Here is an 18,286-nt window from a genome sequence, read left to right as displayed (position 1 = left end):
TTAACTTACCAAGTAAAAGTTCAGTGGAAAGGTAGTTTAATTTAAACAGAATAGGATGAACAAAACAAGATTTTAGTTCTGCTTTGAGACTTCAAGATTAATACAAAAGTTAGAATAAAAACAAAACAAAACTGTATGTCATGTGACAAAAAAGAAGAGATCAGAACTTGGAATTACTGTTTTGCAAAAAATAGCCTCAAGCTCTTCGCTATTTTACATCTTCACTATTAAGCAAAAAAGATAACTGAAGACTTTTTTTGTTCTGTCAAGAATCTCAGAAGAACTCTAGTAGGAATTGTTATAATTTTTGTTTTGATCTAGCAGATGAAATACAGTAAGACTAATGAGTAAAATTTATTCTTTTTTCTACTTTACTGCATAAGTACTGTAATGAACTTAGTACCAGTAGCCTTAGTGACCCATGCTCACATACATGCTATTGAAAGAGTAGTAAGACTTTTTTTATAAGACAAAAACAGGCTATATTGGCACAGGGATGCCAAAATACGAAGCCTGAACAACAAAAACCTCTAATAAGATGATGGAAAGACAGTTATTTCTTCAGAATTCCTTAGTTCATCACTACCCCATGCACACGTATTCAGTTGCAGAAGAACGAACTCTACCCTAGACTAACAGCACTACTCACAAAAACATATAACGCCTGTTAATAGAAGTTTAATGGATGTGATCTCAGTGTTTGCACAAGATAATTTGCTTTAGCACTGACTAGGTATCAATTAATACCTCCTAAGGCTGCTCAATATTGAAGACTAATAATTGCCTGAAATTCTAGATGCATCTCTTACTATATCGTGGAAAAAATTTAACTAAAATTCCCCCCTCCCTCCACCAAAAACTTAGGAAGATTTTTTTTAACAACTTTTTTTCCTTTCTGTAGACTGTTTCATGAAGTTTTGAACAGCAAAAGGCAAGTGTATGGCTTATTCCTTTACTTTGATATTAGACAGACCATCTCTTTAATATTAAACTCTCTTTCAGGGAATAAAGTCATTTTACTTTTCTTGATATTAGACAGACCATCTCTTTAATATTAAATTCTTTTTCAGGGAGTAAAGTCATTTTACTTTTCTTGATGGACAGAATAACACAAAGCTGAATATAAAGCCAAAAAAGAGCAAAGAAATACAAAGCCAAATGCTTTAAATTTTAATACAGCTCTCTTTGAGCTTTTTGTACAAATGGGACATGATACTGTGGTTATTTAATATACTCAGTAAAATATTAGTAAGTTATTCCATGCATTTCATATGACCTGTAACACATGACATCTATTTTACAAAATGGCTTTAGTAAAAAAGAATTGATTATACCTCTAAGAATTAGAGGGAAAAAGATCCATAAGGCACATTATCTGGATATTAAAATTTAATAATTTCAATGGTATGTCCAGAAACTCACTAAAAGGGACTTCCACTATACAGAGTGAGCAATGTCAGCATACCAGATGAACCAAGACTATATTTTGTGAGGGCAACCTTAGAATAACCCATTTCAGCCTCTCTATACAACTACTAACTTCAGAAATGGGTGTTTCTTTATTATGAAAATTTCTTTCTGTACTCTAACAGTCGCTATGTAACTGAAACCAGACTTCACCAGTGATATTTTTAAAGGTAACATATATTGCTCTCGTGCTCTTACACCATATGGCAAAAGTGAAGAACGCTTTAGATTACTACTCTAACTCTATCAATAAATTCTACACTTGCATTTATTCAGGATAGAGTTCTATTTATAGAAATGTTAAGGTTTACAAAGGCAGTGGTAACAGCTAGGAGGCAGAAAAGGATAAATCAGTAGATTTCTTTAACAACTCCCCTCCAACACCACCACGACCTAAAACAGCCTTCAGAAACAGATAATGTTGTAATACTTGGCATGTCCTTAACAACTCACACCAACTGATAGGCTCTATCTGAGCCTTGAAATAATAACACAGTTTACTCCAAATCCTCAGCTTACTTGAAGGAGTTCTATTTTCCCTTCTATTCCTTCAATTTAGCACCAAAAATACTTCTGGAAAAGCCAGAAAACTAAAATATGGAAGAAAGTTTCTTGCTCTCGCCTCCTTCTCTTTTCACTCAATTCAAAAGTGGAATTTCGCAGATTCCTGTACGCACCACTTCTGATGGCATCTTACCACTCACACATTACCTGTATGTTTGACTCTCTCCAAAAGATGTACAGTTCCTCAGCATCTGATTTCAATTACAGAATGCAGTGTCTATTCTAGATACACAACAGAAGATTAAATAAGATATTATCTTCCTCACTGAAAGAAGTCTAGACAAAGTATATTTGGTTATAATCTCATTATCTATAACTCAAATATCAACTCCAAAAGCAGGACAGAAAGATAAGCAATGCTACTCTGAGGGAACAACGGAAACAAGGATAGAAGCACTGGTTAATATTCTCTTTTGGCAAATTTTCTTCATCCATATGAAGATGGATATGGACATTGTAGGGAATAGGACTAGCAAGGCCAAAGGGACGTATTGTCTTATCCCTCTTCTTCCCGTTCACAATTTCCGTTCAGTGGAGGATAAAGCTTGTATCCCCTAGTCTCTTTAAGAGCACATGGAAGTCTTTTAGAAGCAATAAGACAGACTTCCACTCCCTTTCCCTGTCCTGCTTTAAAGTAGTTCACCATATCTCCTTTTGCACAAGGGATAGGCAGCTTTCTTATAATGAAAAAGGAAGGGGTTTTTTAATGTGCAGAAAATGTGTGTGTTGAGACATCTCCTCTGACATCCAGGAAATCCAGTTTTCAAGATGGCTATTTCAGTTATCACAGATTGGTATGAATTTCCTAAGTCAAAACATATTCGGGTTCTTTGACATTTCACGCCAATCAAGTAAAAAGATATCCAAACATCTGGGTCTAGAAATGTTTAATTCTTCTCAGGCAGAAAAGGAAAATATTGTCACATTAAGGGACATCTAGATTTACAGCACCCCAATGTATTTTGCTCCCTAGTTTAACCAGGGCTATCTATACATCTCTAGAGACCTTTCCTTTATACTCTAAATGAGAAGATGTGGTGCATGTTACATCTAAAACCTTATTTATTTTGCTACAGATAAGGACATTAGTAAGATCTTAAAATGTACTGCTTGCTATTTTATCCATATGCATCACATACCTAACATACATAAATTTTCACATGAGATTCCCCAGCATGTTTGCAGCTCTTCTTTCAAGTTACACTAACTTTGAAGAACCTAGTTCATAATTACAGGAGGGAACAAAACCAGGGAAATTTTACAGGAGACTGAAACTTCCACTTATCAGACATTCTGGTTATAAGAAGTGTTAAAAGAAACAGTTACGCAGCTTTGACTTACGGTGTTGTTGCCATCACAGTATCCCACTTTGCATTTTCTTTTATTAAGGTATGAGGTAAAGAGCAGCTTTTTAACTTAATCGTAGCTTCCTATCTGAGCCCGAACAATGAGAAAATGAGTTTGTGGTCATCCACTAGGTGGGGTGTTCCTCAAGTTTATGCATCAAATCCATTGCTTATACTTACCACACTACTACCAGTTTAGGCCTAGAAAGAAGATTTGACTCTTTGAGAAAGGACAGCAAGATCCTACACGCAGTAAATAAAGCAAAGTCACATGTATAAGATGTTCAGTGCTCAACAGAAGTAACTGCTCGCAGTAAAAACAATCTCACGCTTGATCTAAATTTCCATTGTATTTTATAAGTAGTGCAGGAAATGAACAGGAAAGAGCAACAAACAACTTTCCTTCTCGTGGAAGACAAGTGAAAGCTGGCAGTACTTTGGAAGCTTTAAGAATTTTCTTAATTAAAATTTTCTCCACTGAGGTTTTTTTTCCCCTTGCTTTCCAGATTTGGTGGTAGAGACGTACATCCACTTGATGATAACGTTAGCCTACTGCTAGCAAATAGAGCAAGAAAAAAAATCACCTCCCCCCCCTACCCCCCCCCACACACCAAAATCTAAACCAGCACGAACAGCGCAGAGGAAAGACGTTCTGAGAAGAATCACAAGCATGATCTGAGGTTCTCAAAATATTCCTTTCAGCAACAGGCTGAGGGAGCTCAATACACTTGAGAGAAAAACTTGAAAGTGATAATCATACAAGTAGCTCTAAATGAAGATCATTTCTAATACTAGAGTGTACCCTCCAAAACAGGAACAACAGCAACAAAAAACACACATAGATAAAGAATTCAGAAAGGTAGCGAGACTACCAATTTTTAAAACTTTCAGGCTAAGTACTGAAAGAACTTACCAAGGGAGAGGACAGTTTCTACCATCGTTAGAATTTTATATCATGAGAGCAATATAGTCAAAAGGCTTGTATTAGTTCCAGGCGAGTTATTAGGCTTACTTCGTGTCATTTTATGACCACTGAACACTACAGGAAGTAAAATCGGGGAATAGTAATGATCCTCTCTGGTTTTCAAATCTGCAAATCAAAAGATGAGGAGAAGTAGTAAAAGCTCCAGTGCCTACGTACAGAGTATGACAGAGGCTCTGTTGTATTACTGCTTGGCAGAAATAAGCTTCTATAGGAACTTGTACTTGCAGACAAACAATACAGAAAAAGAGAAAAAGCTGACAAAAGGGCTTTTGAATAGTGACTGCATAAGCATTTGACATATTACAAAATGTAAATGGCCATTATTCTTAATTGCATCAAGAGTCCACTGAGTTTCGAAATTTAAGTCTTCAAAAGAACTGAAAGAGAGAGACCATGACAGAATTAATACTTACTGTAAAATATTTCGTACTAAATTATATTAAATCTTACTCTAAATTTTATAAACGAATTCAAGCTAATGCTTGAGAAAAATTACTACTAAGAAAATAAGTTTGGGCTTTTAATTTTTGCAGGCACAACAAAGTAACGATTGTATTTAGCAGGGGCAAATGGAAAGTATGGCATTGGTTTAAAATGATTTAAAATTATTTAAATCATATAATTTACCTATGCCTCTTTTCACTATGCTGACTCATTCTAAAATGTGCTTTTTTTTAAAGCCAAATGAAGTCAGACAGTAATGTTCTTCAGCAACAAAATGAAACAGAAATAGGCATGTTAGTTTTTTTTAAATACTTTTCTTCTTTACAAAGGGGCCAAATGCTTTCCTGCATAAACAAACTCTAGAGTACTGAAAGTGCTGCATTAAATATTAGCTTTTTATTCATTTGACCATTCAGACATTAGATAAATATTCTGCAGAATAAAAATGCTAAACTATTGTAGACTATTCACAAAAAGTATAATCTAGCTCCTGAATTACTAGCAAATGGTGGAAAAATAACATTTTAAACCAATGCCATACTTTCCATTTGCCCCTGCTAAATACAGCTGTTACTTAGTTGTGCCTGCAAAAGTTAAAAGGCCAAAACAGCATTGCAAAGTTCTTCCCCAAAAACATTTTTAAAATAAATGGGGAAAGAAATGCAAGTAAAGGTCAGATATTCTCAAATAATCTACCCACAACTGAAATGCACATTATTCCCCCTCTCAAATTGCCTTCTTACTGGCCTAAAACCTAAGTGACAGCTTAAAAGACTTAATGTTCACAGGTGAATGTCAAGCTATCAGTTTACATCACAAAATACAAGACTTATAGATACAATCATCTAAAAAACAGTGCTACAACAATATAAAGAGAAATGAACCAAGCAAGATCTAAATGCAGCAAGAAAGAGCATGTAGCAGATACTCTATGACTGAATGTTGCCTAGTCACTACCTTATCTCTATGTTTAGGTTTCTTGTGATCTCTGACTATTTTAGTCCCTCAGGCTGAATTAAGAAAACAAGCTTTTGTACTCCCCAAGACTTGCTTGTTTATTTTCAGTATTTCAATTCCTTTCCCGTATTAATATTGTATCATCAAACATTTAGGAAGTTTCATAAGACTTTCACTGTAAAGCTGACCATATGACAAAATATGTATATACATATATACACACACATATATGCATGTATGTGTGTATATTTTATACTGTACACACACACATTATATACAAAAAAGACAAACCTAAAGATTAGTGGAAACAAAAATGAGCTTGGTGCCATGAAGTTCTACAACAAATGGGAAAGAGGTATCTATATGAATAGCTGAAGTGGTGTCAGTATTTTGACCTCTTTTTCAAGTTAATTTAAATGGACTTTGCAAGAAACTGACTGAATTTTATAAAACTCTAGCTTTCCCATAAATACTTCCATCTGAAGCAGCTGTACTTAAAAAAGTAATGCTTGTTTTAGCTTTTATTCGTTAAAGAGAACAGAATTAACACTACAAACTAATCACACCACAAGAGAAGACCAGGGAATCGAGATCTCTTCAGGAGCCAGTTTGTAGTGCTCACAGTTTCTGCAGTTTTACCCCTTGCCCTGCAACCATCCCAAGGGAGACTCCTCTGCCACGGCTCAGTACAGCCCAGAGGGCCTTGAAACAGAACTAAAGAGGAAGAAGTACTAAAATTTCAGAAAGGACCAATGAAATTTGTACTAGAGCTGTATCGAACCGTTTCCCCATGCAGGAATGATGACTGATCTCAAAACTGTCGGTATGTGTATACATTCATGTGGGCTCTCTCCCAATCCCACAGGAGGCAAGTGGGATCAGGGAAGCAGTCCCACTGGGCTTATTTCAGTAAAGCATGAAGTATCCTGTCCTACTTTTATAGGGCATGTTCATTAGCAAAGGATCATTAGTGCCTGTATCACTGGCTGCCCTCTTAGGGAGGGCAGATTTGGGAAGCCAGGTACACATACAGAGCTAGCCACTGTTCTCACTATGACCAGGTCTCACAGTTTTAAAGGGCAATAGTCTTAAACTTTGTCTTAAAACAGAGACATCAAATATTCTTCTTAATACATCAGATCAGTAGCATCTCCAGTTTACAAAGAATGTAGAGAGAAAAGACAGAGAGCCTAAAGCAATAATCAAATTTATACAAAACATTGCACTTCTATGGGTGGGCTGAAAGCGGAGGAAGAGGTGTCATATTGACATAGGTTGACATTTTGGTTCTCGGTAAAGTAACACCCAAAGATTAGTCATTTGTTCAATTGTCATCATTGTTTTAAAGGGGCATCTGTCTAGGCCAGTAACTCATCTCCAACAGTGAATGCTAGAGAAGAACACAAGAAATGGGCATTTGCATGGCGATGCTTACCTAGAAAGGCACCCAAATCTCAAAGATTCGTAGTTGGGGGCTTCTTACCTGGAAAGGCTCAGGACAGATATTTTTCCTCCATGAATTTGTCTAAACTTTATCCACATGCAATTCTTTTCCACAGCTTACTGCATATTGAGCAAAGTAGCATTTCCTCTTGTTTATTCTGAATCCACACTATGTTCATTTCACTGTTGCCACCTACTTCTATATTTATGAGATCTGGCAAATATTCACTCTTTGTGCGGCTACTGAAGACTTCACAGATTTCTGTGATAACCTTTCTCTGAAGGTACTCTTTCCCAGGCTAAAGAATCTTACTCTAACTAATTGTTTCTTTTATGAGTTCTGTTTTACCATCTGTTCCTGGAAATTTATTTTACTGTTAGTTTTGTCAACTTTATAGTTTCTTCTACGGACACTCTGATTTGAGACAAGTTTTTGATGAATTCTCCACAAAGAGTTGTAATATAAGAACCTCCTGAAGAAAACAAGTTAAAAAAGTTAAACTCAATTTTTCTGCCATGGCCTTATTTGAGAATTCTTTTATAACTTGATCATCTGCTGACTTTGTAAACTCTGTCAGGATTCCTTCATCTGATAGATTTAAAAAGAAAATCTGGTAATTTTTCAGACTTTTGCAATTTTTTTTTGTTCACTTTATTCCATTTACTACTCCTTTAACCTGCCAGTCCTTTCCATTTTCTTTATTTGGGCAGGACTTTGAAAGCGTGTGATAAAAATTTTTCCTATGTCAAACTCGGTTCTAATCACCTGCTTAGCTAGCTGCATACAAGACCTTTAAGTCTTTTGGGGACTTGTTTGACAGGAGGTACAAGTTTGTTTAAAAACACCTCGTGATAGTCCACAGTCAGCATGCTACCATTTTATTTTATCAGCTGTTTTGGTTTTACTTATAGCTATAAAAAACAAGGGTGCCACACTGTCCATAGACTAATTTGCAACTGTAATGAATGTGAAAAGCAATACTGTCAATCCAGAGCTGCAAAAATATGAACTTTTCAGCTGGGTCTCAATGTAGTTCAAGAATAAAGAAACTGTTACCCTAACTGTTGTAAAGATTGAAATATATCTTGAACCACTGCCAGTCACCATCATAAGCATTCATTGTATTTTAAGAAGTCACATGAAGATGAACATACAGAAGAGCTAGACCTTACATAGCTTGAGTATTTTTAACCATGCTGTAAGACTAGTGCATGAAATAACTCATGCGTTTGCCGGGCAAGAGGACAAATTAAGAAAGTATTTCTTGTGCTTCCATCCCAGTATAGTCCTTCCTTAATCATAAAGAGTGGCACCTCCGGAACTGATAAATGATATCCCAGCTGATTCCACTCCTGCAGGACTGTAAAAGTATAGTTATGACAAGTAGGAAGAGTACTGCAGTAAAACTGCTGGAAACTGCAGAGGTTAGATAACAAAAGTTATAGATGCATTTATCTTTAAAGCTTCCTAAACAGTGCAATTTTTTGAATTCTCTTTGAAACAGTTTCATAGATCACAACTCTCCTTATGATTTATCAGCCATTAACCTCATTACTTTTACGTTACCTGCCACAGGTAATTTATCTGTCACTTAAACTAACACAATTTATTCTCTGTAAACATAGTAACAAAGAAACCTAGGAAACATGCACATGCTGAGCAAGTATTTTTTCTGAAAAAAAACAAGCACACAAAAGAAATTTGTTCATTTAAAAAGGAAGAAAAAGGATATTATTTTTGTCTTAAACCTAACAAAAGTTGCTTACTGGTAATAAAATCTGTTGCTCTGTAATACATTTACGCAGTCCTGTGTTGGGGGATGCTTATTCCATGTTTTGGAGATAAAGAACTAAAATGGAGCACAGAATTCATTCACATTTTGTTGTTTCCTGTTTAAAACATTACAGGCTAATAAATTCAAGCAGCACTCTACTTCCTTTTCCATGCCATGAATCCATGACACCAGGATTCTAAAGCACTGCGAAGGATAACCTTTTCACAAAATATGCTTTGCTGTACAGTAATCAGTTCATTCTTTTTTGAAGTAATAATCTATACTGGTGTAGCCCAATGTCAGCAGCTCCTGCACAGAATTTTTTCCCTGAGGAAGAGATAGGATACTTAATGAACTCCAAATGTAAAAAGCTGGTGAAATACTTCTGAACTTATTCCACTGCATAGTATCTTGTGAGACAACACTCACAGAACATCACCAGTTGTCTCTGACCTCAAATCCTCCTAAATGGGATGCTCCTAAAACATGGGATCCTCCTGATGCTCCTAAAACACTGATTTTCACAGAACAGTTGTAGGTGACCAAAGTGGCAAATGAGTTGACTAGCTGGCTCTCAGCATATCTCAGGAATGTAAACAGAAGAGGGTAAACTGAAAGCACAAGTAAACTATGCTCTTGTCTATTTAGCCAAAAAGCTCATGTATTATGCAATGTAACTTGAATCGTACAGCCCATATAGACAAAACATTGTATACACAAGGCATAACATTTACTACTTTCACAAGTTTTTCCTTCAAAAATCATAGCTTCAGACTGACCAGCAGCCCTGGGTAAAAAGACCTGTTGGCATTATGTCTGAAACAAAGAAGGAAAACTTCATTTGATCCACGCCATCTTAAAAAAAATGGTGAAAGTGCTCAGAAGTTCAAGAATTCTGGAGCAGGTAGGTATTAACAGATTTACACAGCACCTGCTCCATGAATAAAGTACCATCTGAGAAAGTTTAAGCCACTTGCAATGTATTTCCCAGGAAATAAAATCCTTAGCTTTGATACCAGAACTAATCTGAAGTAAGAGTTTATGTGGAAAAGGCTAGAGATCCAAACTCACCACCACTGCTTTTAGTGCATCTTTAACTTTTAAGGAGCCTAGAGGAACCTTGCAAGCTCAACTTCAGAACTGAGCAGCAAACCGTAGGTTTTTGAGGTCATCAAGTTTTACATCAACATTGTAAGAGATTCTTCAGTTTAAACAAAAAGAAACAAAAAACTCCAGCTATTAAATGCCAAAATCCTGTTGGCCTCATAATCTGCCTTTGGTTAGGTCTTTGCAGAAACCCATTAAATTTGTTCAGCGCAAAGTTCATGATTGGAACTGCAACTGGTCTGATGATGTAACAGCAAGAACAGGAAGATCCTTCTTCCTATCTGATAGCACAGAACTGACATAGATAACCAGAAGTAATTTGTTTTTGTCATGGAAGGAAAGGATAGCTTTAAATAACACTCAGAAGACACAACAGATTACAGAAGGACAGACAAGGTACCATCCATTGATGACAAGCTTTGCCATTGCTAGACATAATTAGAAGAGTCTCAGGGGAAGTCAGCTAAGGAGAAACGAAACTCAAAATAAAGAGGGCTGTGATACTTCAAAAGACTGACTTCCCTCATCAGCAAAAACAAACCAAAAAGCCTTCTACAAGAATAGGTGAAATGGTATCTCTCTTTCCTTTTGCACCCAGAGTTGAAGAAGGAACAGAGCAGTAGTGATCATCATTCCACAATCCTCCAGGCAACTGCTTTAAAAAGCCAGAGAAATGGCAAAGGCAAGACTTTTTATACCTTCTGCTGTTTTGATTTGGGAAAAAGATGGAGGCTTTCAAATTCAGAGAAAGACCAACAGCTCAGACATGACTAGAGAGAAATACTTACAGTATCACACTGTCAGTTGTTTTCTTTAGTAGGATCAACCTGAACCTTACTTTCTTTGATCTATTGCCTAGATCAGTGGGTTTCATGTGACATTTCAATCTATGCATTTATATCTATATTAAGTATTTATACATATATGGTATCTATCTGTCCATCCAACTTCCTTGCCACATTTCATAGGAATAACAGTCATATGCATCTTAACTTTAGTTTTTGACAAAACGTAAAATTTTTAGTTTGCTTTTTCTATTTACAGTAGCTTACATGGAATTGACTTTTGTTTATTTTTAAGGTTGTTGAAACACTTGGACTTGATTAATCAACTCTAACACACTGAGGACTGCAAGTGGAGAGCTGTCACATTCTAGCAAAGAGATAGGAGAGAATTAGAACCAGAAAAGGTCAAAGACTGCCTAGGTGAGAGATCAGCATATCCTTCTCCTACCTTGTTAGGAAAAAGCAAAAGCAAATTCTAGAAGAGAAAAACAGAAGTGTGAACTTCACTTTCTTCCCCTTCTCAGGCCACATTTCTTCTCCCTTTCCCCCACAGGCACTGTCCATTTCTATAACACTTTTTTTCCAGAATTTTTATTCTTGAAAGTTAAATCTCAGTGTGCAGCAGGGTTAAGAAGAACTACAGCATTCTATCACCTCTAAATAATGAAGGAAGTCATTTAACAGAAGCACTTATATTCTCAATTATCCAGTCTGCTTTAGATAGAGAAAAGGCAGTAAAGACTGAATATTCAGTGAGTTCTATTACAGAGGTTCATAAGAACAAGCAAAATTGAATAGCTATATTATTAGATTATAAATGCAAGTTCACACATGGCAGACATCAGTCCTTCATCTCAGTACAAGCTCGTATCTTAGAAATGTTGGGTTCTGCATCAATGAACCTCTGTGTCAGACTCAACAGCAGTTTTGTGATACAGACAAATAGCCATTTGAAATTGGTTTGAGACAGCCAATGCTTTTAACCTGAGGCAAACTTGTATTGTAGTGATAGTTATGGAAATAAGTCTATTAATGAACTCACCAATATTAAACTGTTCCCAATGTGCATTTCTTTGGTCAAACTTCACAAGTCTAGCACTGTACTACTCGAGGCAAGAAAATAAAGTGGTAACCATTTTCATTAAGAGAAAGTTACAGCTCTTCCTATTTAGAGGAGGGAATCAGGACTTGATTTATGCTGAAGCTAGATTGTTTGTTACTATGTTAAGCCCAGTCAATATTCCAGTAAGAAAATCCTAAAAGAAGCCTCAAATCTATGCTTTTGCATCTCAGTCTCTTAACTTTTCTCTAGAAAATAAAAAAAGTTATATTCTGTACCACTGTTTACAGCAGCATGCAGTTAAAGCATTAGATAATTTGAGGCTATCCTTTATACTCGGATGCTCATTGCTAACTGACTTTTGTTATATGGTTCAGTGCAAACAAGAAAACTGGTCAGTATTTCTTTTAACAGATAGAGGCACATCTTTCAAATTACAGCAGAAGTGGAAGAGTAAGACTATTCACATCAATTCAGAGAAGTAACAAATTCTGTCATCGGAAAACTTTTACTGATCACAGCCACATCACAGACCTTGATACGTGTCAAAAATAAAAGTGAAAATGATATTAAGTGAATTGTACAGAAATTCTTCTCTGTTTTGGAGTTACAGTATGGACAGTAACTCAAAGTTTCTGTCCTAGGAAAGGAGAGACTCTTATTTCTTTCTCTTGGCAGCATCAACTTTTAACACAGTGTAGTTACTAGGACATAGTGGTAATAACAGTAGCTTGTAAAGGAATAGCAAAGAGGAAAAAAAAAAAAAAAAAAAAGAAGAAGTGGGCAGACACCCAGAAGGAACTATATATTGTGGTGAAACCATCCGCAACCCTTTGACTCCAACCACATAGGTCGGGCCTTTAACAGCACTAAAAAAGCTAGTTAGAAAGCTTCATTGATGGCACGAAAAGCCCTTTTCACTGCTATTTCTAACCTCTTTCTCTCTAAAGAGCCTATAATATACCTGACCCTGAACAGCTAGTTGTTACCTTCCTACTCTCAACAATAATCGAAGGTGCTGTTATTATTCCCACTTTACAAATAGACAGCAGGTCAGCAAATAAGACAACTCTACAACAAACAACATGAAATCAATTACTTCATTTTCAGTTCTGCGCATTGTCCCTTGGACCAAGCTTTAGATCTCTTGCTATTTGAGATTCTCACTGGAAGTTGAAAAATTTAATAGTGTTATTTCAGACACCAAGAGAGTAATGCATTTCATTTTGCTTTCTGTGTCCTGCTCCTTGTTTCCCTTGTGTGGTTGTGAGTGCCAGCTAACTTTAGTAACTAATTAGACTGGAGTCACAGTTCTGTTAGAGGTCTGGATCAGTAATTCACAAAGCAGAAAACAAAACATCTCTTGTTGAAATAACTGTAGCTTTATTTGAGCACTTTTTTTAAAAAAAGAAAAAAAAAAAGTTTAAAAAGGGGAAGTCATCCAGTAGCTATACAAACCCCATTATGTGGCTCCATTTTAGAAGCCACAAAATAGGTCAACTCTCAAATCAAGTAAATCCACTGGCTGACAGAAGCAATTTGGATCAGCTGAGCTTTGACACTGGAGTAACAGCTATCAAAGATCCTGAACATAATTAGCAGTTCCAATACTATTTTTTTTTCCTTATATTGGAATCAGACAGTTTCAATATAAACACTGCTTCCCCTTCTTCTCACCAAAGCATACTAAGCAGCTAGAAGAACACTCCTTCTATAAAGAACACTTGAGTAAGGCCATTACCAAGGAAGCAGCAGCAGCACAAAAGATTTTATGTCCTTGTGGAAAAGGCATCTTATTGATATAGTATGAAGAATCCTACAATGCTAAAAAAGCACAAGCATCCAAAATTTGCTCAGAGACATGTATATATCAGTGATATTCTGTTTTTATATAACTGGAGGTAAGTACTGTGGGTGAAGGGGCAGACAAGTGCCAATTCCTTTGAAAAAAACAGAACAGCTTGAAGTATTAACAATGGGAAAGAAACTACTAGCTCAAAAAAAAAAAAAAAAAAAAAAACCCACCCTGTAAGAGGTACATAAGGATTACTCTATCGTAGGTCTTAAAACTGCAGAAGCAGAAGTAAGCTGAGGTCAGGGTAGAATCCCGGGTAGAATCTAATTTGTTACTAAAAAGTACTTAAGATTGAACCAAACTCCACAAGCAGTAAGAGGTCAAGCTTTGAAAGCTCCATGAACACACAGAATCACCTAGCTGCTTGCTGAAATGCATATAGAGTCGGGATAAAACAATACACCTCCATCTCAGTGCAGAGGAAAGCCTTGGCTTTTCAGTCTTGTCCATTGCCCTTCAGAGCTAGCATGGTCAATGGAAGACAGCTGAAGCAACAAGACATCCTTTGTCACACTGCTCTCCTGCTCTGCAAGGCTCCCCAGTTGCTAGATAAAAGAAATAGAAACAGTGGGCACAAATCAGCACACACAGCCCTTATTCCGTTTTGCAGTCAGTAGCACAAGGAAAAGCATGTTGGCACTGATCCTCTTCCATGCAAACGCGTGCCTTCACGGGCCTTTGCAAAGAACATCAAAGGGTCAAAGTCCAGAGCCACTCCTGCCTCAAATAGCTTTCCCTAACTGCTTGTCTGTCATCTGTGCTGTACCTAGTACTGGGATTCACTGGTACATGAGAGACTGATACTGCCCTAAGACAAGAGTTAAACACTAAACCTGTATATAAACAACACGAGTTTTACCTGACAGGGATAAAAATGGCGTGGTATTTCAGACAGCACTAGAATTTTAGGTCACTTAGTATTCTTACAGTCTTTCCAAACTCCCCATTTCACCTTGTCCCATCCTCTTGGTCTTAAAATCTCTTCCAGTGTGTCTACCTGCTACACACATAGCATAGAGTTCATCTAGAGGTGGAGAAAGGGGAAAAACACAAGTTTTCCAGAAGAGCAAATAATTCCATGAATCTTCACTGTCAAAATACCAGCTAGTCAGTTTTGCATAACATACAAGATAATTTCAGCAAAGACCAGAGGACTCTGAAATGTGGAAATAGGTTGTAAACTGAAAATCCCAAAGTCAGTTACTCCCATTAGAAATGTCTTTGTCTCATGTCTTCAAGGCTTGTTAAGAGTCAAGGAATGGAGAATATTTATCTCAGAAGATTTTAACTGCAGCTTCAGAAGTAAAACAAAACAAGGAACGAAATAAATAGCCACTACTGGGTGACTTTAGGACTTGCTTTCCCCAAACATATCTGAATACTACAATTGCCAAAATTACACGTAACACTGGTGCCTTCCTAAACTCTCTCCCTCCTCACTGCCCCAAAATAAGAAGTCTCTCTCTCGCAAAAAAAAAAAAAAAGAAAAAAAAAAGCAGTCTGAGTAAGAGACAGCAACACCACTAACACTTTGCTGACCTATATAAATACATTAACAAGGCATAGCAATAGGAAAAAATGTTTATATCTCTAAACTTCAAAGACTCTGCTACTTCATATTCTGTGATACTACTCTCTCATCCTCTTGGCTCACCACTCCTCTCACTTCTAGCACTACACTTTAAAATTCACTTACCCCTCTCCCCTGGGAAAATATAGATTATTAGAAACATAATTATGGAAAAGATAACTAGCAAGAGTAACAAGATATTGTATTATACTATGAAACAGCAGACTAAAATCTTTTATACCTTGAATAATAACAGAACATGTTGCTAATTAACAGAACATGTTGCTAATTAAACCATTTGGATTATCTAGAAATACATGCCAGAAAAATGCTGGTATTAAAAAAAGCTTTCTATAGAAATTAAGCAAGCAAGCAATCTTGCACTAAGCAATAAGATGATTGACTTGGGAGGCTAATTAGTATAAACAATTTAAATCTAATTTAATTTAACAATGTAGAGCACTTGTGCACTGCAAAGCAACAGACAGTCATTTGTTTCTTCATTAACTCTAAGATGAAATTGGTGATTACCCTTCCATGAATTATTTTACTGAAGAGGATAGCAAACAAATTTTATATTTGACATAAAAGTTCATGGCTAATCCCCAAACAAGCAAATGTAACCAGTGAAGGATACCCATGAACATAATACAGACCAGCTGTGGCTTAGGGTAGACCAATACAGTATTCAGCCAAAAGTGATTCTCTCATTTTACCAGTTAATCTTCTATATAAACATTTGTTTACTAGCATAGCATTTTAGATTTATACTTTATTCCTACAAAACACACAGTGTACTCTCAAAACAGCACAATCAAACTTTAAATTTGGCAAAATTACACATTGAGAATGCTGAGCATTTGGTATCTCAGAAATATCAATATGATTGAAAAACTCCTGTTTTACTGATAAATTTATAAACTTGCCTCAAAAGTATTGCCAGTGATATCGAATTCTGGTGGTACAAAGGCACCCTCTGGATCATCTTGGAAAGAGAAAGGAAATGTATTACATTAGAAATTAATACTTATACTTTTTAACGTGCATGTTAATTTGACAATACACATACTTGACACAAAAGAAACTCTAAATATTTAACAGCATTTTGGTTCACTCATATCTGATCTACAAAGATTGTTATCCGTATTTAGAGCACCATAAATAAAATGAAATGCTACTTTCAACCCACCTACAAAAAGTACCATACTTCCTACTAAGAAAAAAAAACAGACTGAAAGAAAAAAAGAAAAAGTAGGAATACATTTACCCTGTCCAACCACTTTTTGCAGGCCTTCAGACATTTATCTTTGGACCAAATTATCACCTAAACTGGTGTGGCTCAGCTGTGACTTGCAGGTTTGGTTTGATTAATGGGACACTTCCATTCAGTTTTCTACTAGAGATTTGGGGGCATGAGGGTTCAGCCAGCAAAATCAATCTGAATAGCTAATTTACTCCTCTTCTATAGGCCAACTTTAAACCTTGGCCCTTCTGTTCTTTTAAAAATTATTTTTATTATCTTTTTATTATTATGATAAAGTTGGAAGTGCATTCCCCATCTGCATGCTGCTTACCACAGAACTGAGCTATTGCAGCAGTCAGTGCTGAGTCAAGAGGCAGACGGAAAAAAACGAGCATCCTAAGAGAGACTGAAGGCGCTGCTGCATCCAAGCATGCATGTACCACCACACTGTACTGATGGCACATGAACTCTGTCAAGATCACTGAGGTTAAAAAAAGTGCCTGACCAAAAACCTCATCTTCAAGTAGACATTCTGCTCACCCAAACTATCCTTCTGTGAAGCCAACAGATGACAGATAGCATTTACAAGGCTACATATTTCCCTTGTTTAAAAGGCTATATAAATACATGAAGGCTATAAATTTCCCCTTCTCAACTGGGGCAGAAATATGTTCAGAGGTTTTGCATACTCATACATAGCTTTAGCTCCAACAGAATTTTTGTGTCTGTATTTAAGAAGCAAAACACACAGCTCTTATTATGAAGATACTAAACTCAGATATATGGTAGAGAGGTCCAGAGAGGACTTGCTCTACATATATTTATATATTGCAGCAATCTGGCATAGCTGAACATCCAGATGCTACTAACTGATTTACAGCTCCTTTGAACATTCCTGATTCTACTTTCCCACTGAGAAAAGCTGATATACAACTAATTCTGCACCTCCCCACCTTTTTCCTGCCTTTTTTTTTTCCTGCCTTCCTTTCTTTTTTAATGTAATTTTATTTTTTTAAGAGGTGGGAGAAGGAGGAGGAAGAGGAGAAGGGGGAGGTTTTGTTTTTCTCCTGTAGATTATTGCTCATTCTCCTTGCTACCCCTTCCCTTTCTTTTAATGGGGATGGTTTAAAGGCTGCATAAGCATATGGATTTACCATTGTGAAACTCACTAGATTCTTGCAGTATCGTGTTTACCATGGAGATTTGTCTGATTTGAAGAAACAGGACGATATTAGAGGCCTTTGGCACAACATCCCATTGGATGTTTGTCACTGGTTTCAGTCCCACAGAACCTGCAAGAAGCAGAACTCTCTGCTGAAGCTGTGGTGACGGGCTGTTTATTTTCTTACTGGGGGGGGGGGGCGGGGAAAGAGTCTGGCAAGTGGATACAGATGTTATCATTGTCTTCCAGGAAAAATAGATCCATAGGCTTCAAGTACAAAAAAGCAGAAAGACAACTTCCAGAATTACCTAACTTGCAAACTGTATTTTCATCAAACAGTAACAAGATTGGAGACAACGAGGGAGAAAGGACCCATAGACATAGATGAACTGGGAGAAAAAAAAAATAAACCAGAGTATCTACATACCTTTCAGCATTTCCAGAAAAATACAACCTTCTTTAAACAGAACTAATGAAAAGTCACTTTAAAGTGTACTGCCTATTCAGAGAACAAAATCTTTGT

The 18,286-nt window shown here is 36.5% G+C and overlaps 1 protein-coding gene across 1 annotated transcript in view; it reads right to left on the bottom strand.

The window, feature by feature from the left end:
- KNDC1 (kinase non-catalytic C-lobe domain containing 1) overlaps positions 1-18,286 on the bottom strand; it is a 61,811-nt gene that overhangs the window by 38,087 nt on the left and 5,438 nt on the right. Inside the window, exon 3 of the mRNA XM_062580063.1 lies at positions 16,285-16,343. Coding sequence (XP_062436047.1) covers positions 16,285-16,343 — 59 coding nt within the window. The remainder of the gene's footprint in view (positions 1-16,284; positions 16,344-18,286) is intronic.

The sequence above is a fragment of the Rhea pennata genome, chromosome 7 (genome assembly GCF_028389875.1).
Source record: "Rhea pennata isolate bPtePen1 chromosome 7, bPtePen1.pri, whole genome shotgun sequence".
NCBI lineage: Eukaryota > Metazoa > Chordata > Aves > Rheiformes > Rheidae > Rhea > Rhea pennata.
The sequence above is the reverse complement of the archived record's forward strand: the minus strand, read 5'-3'. Positions and strand labels throughout refer to the sequence as shown.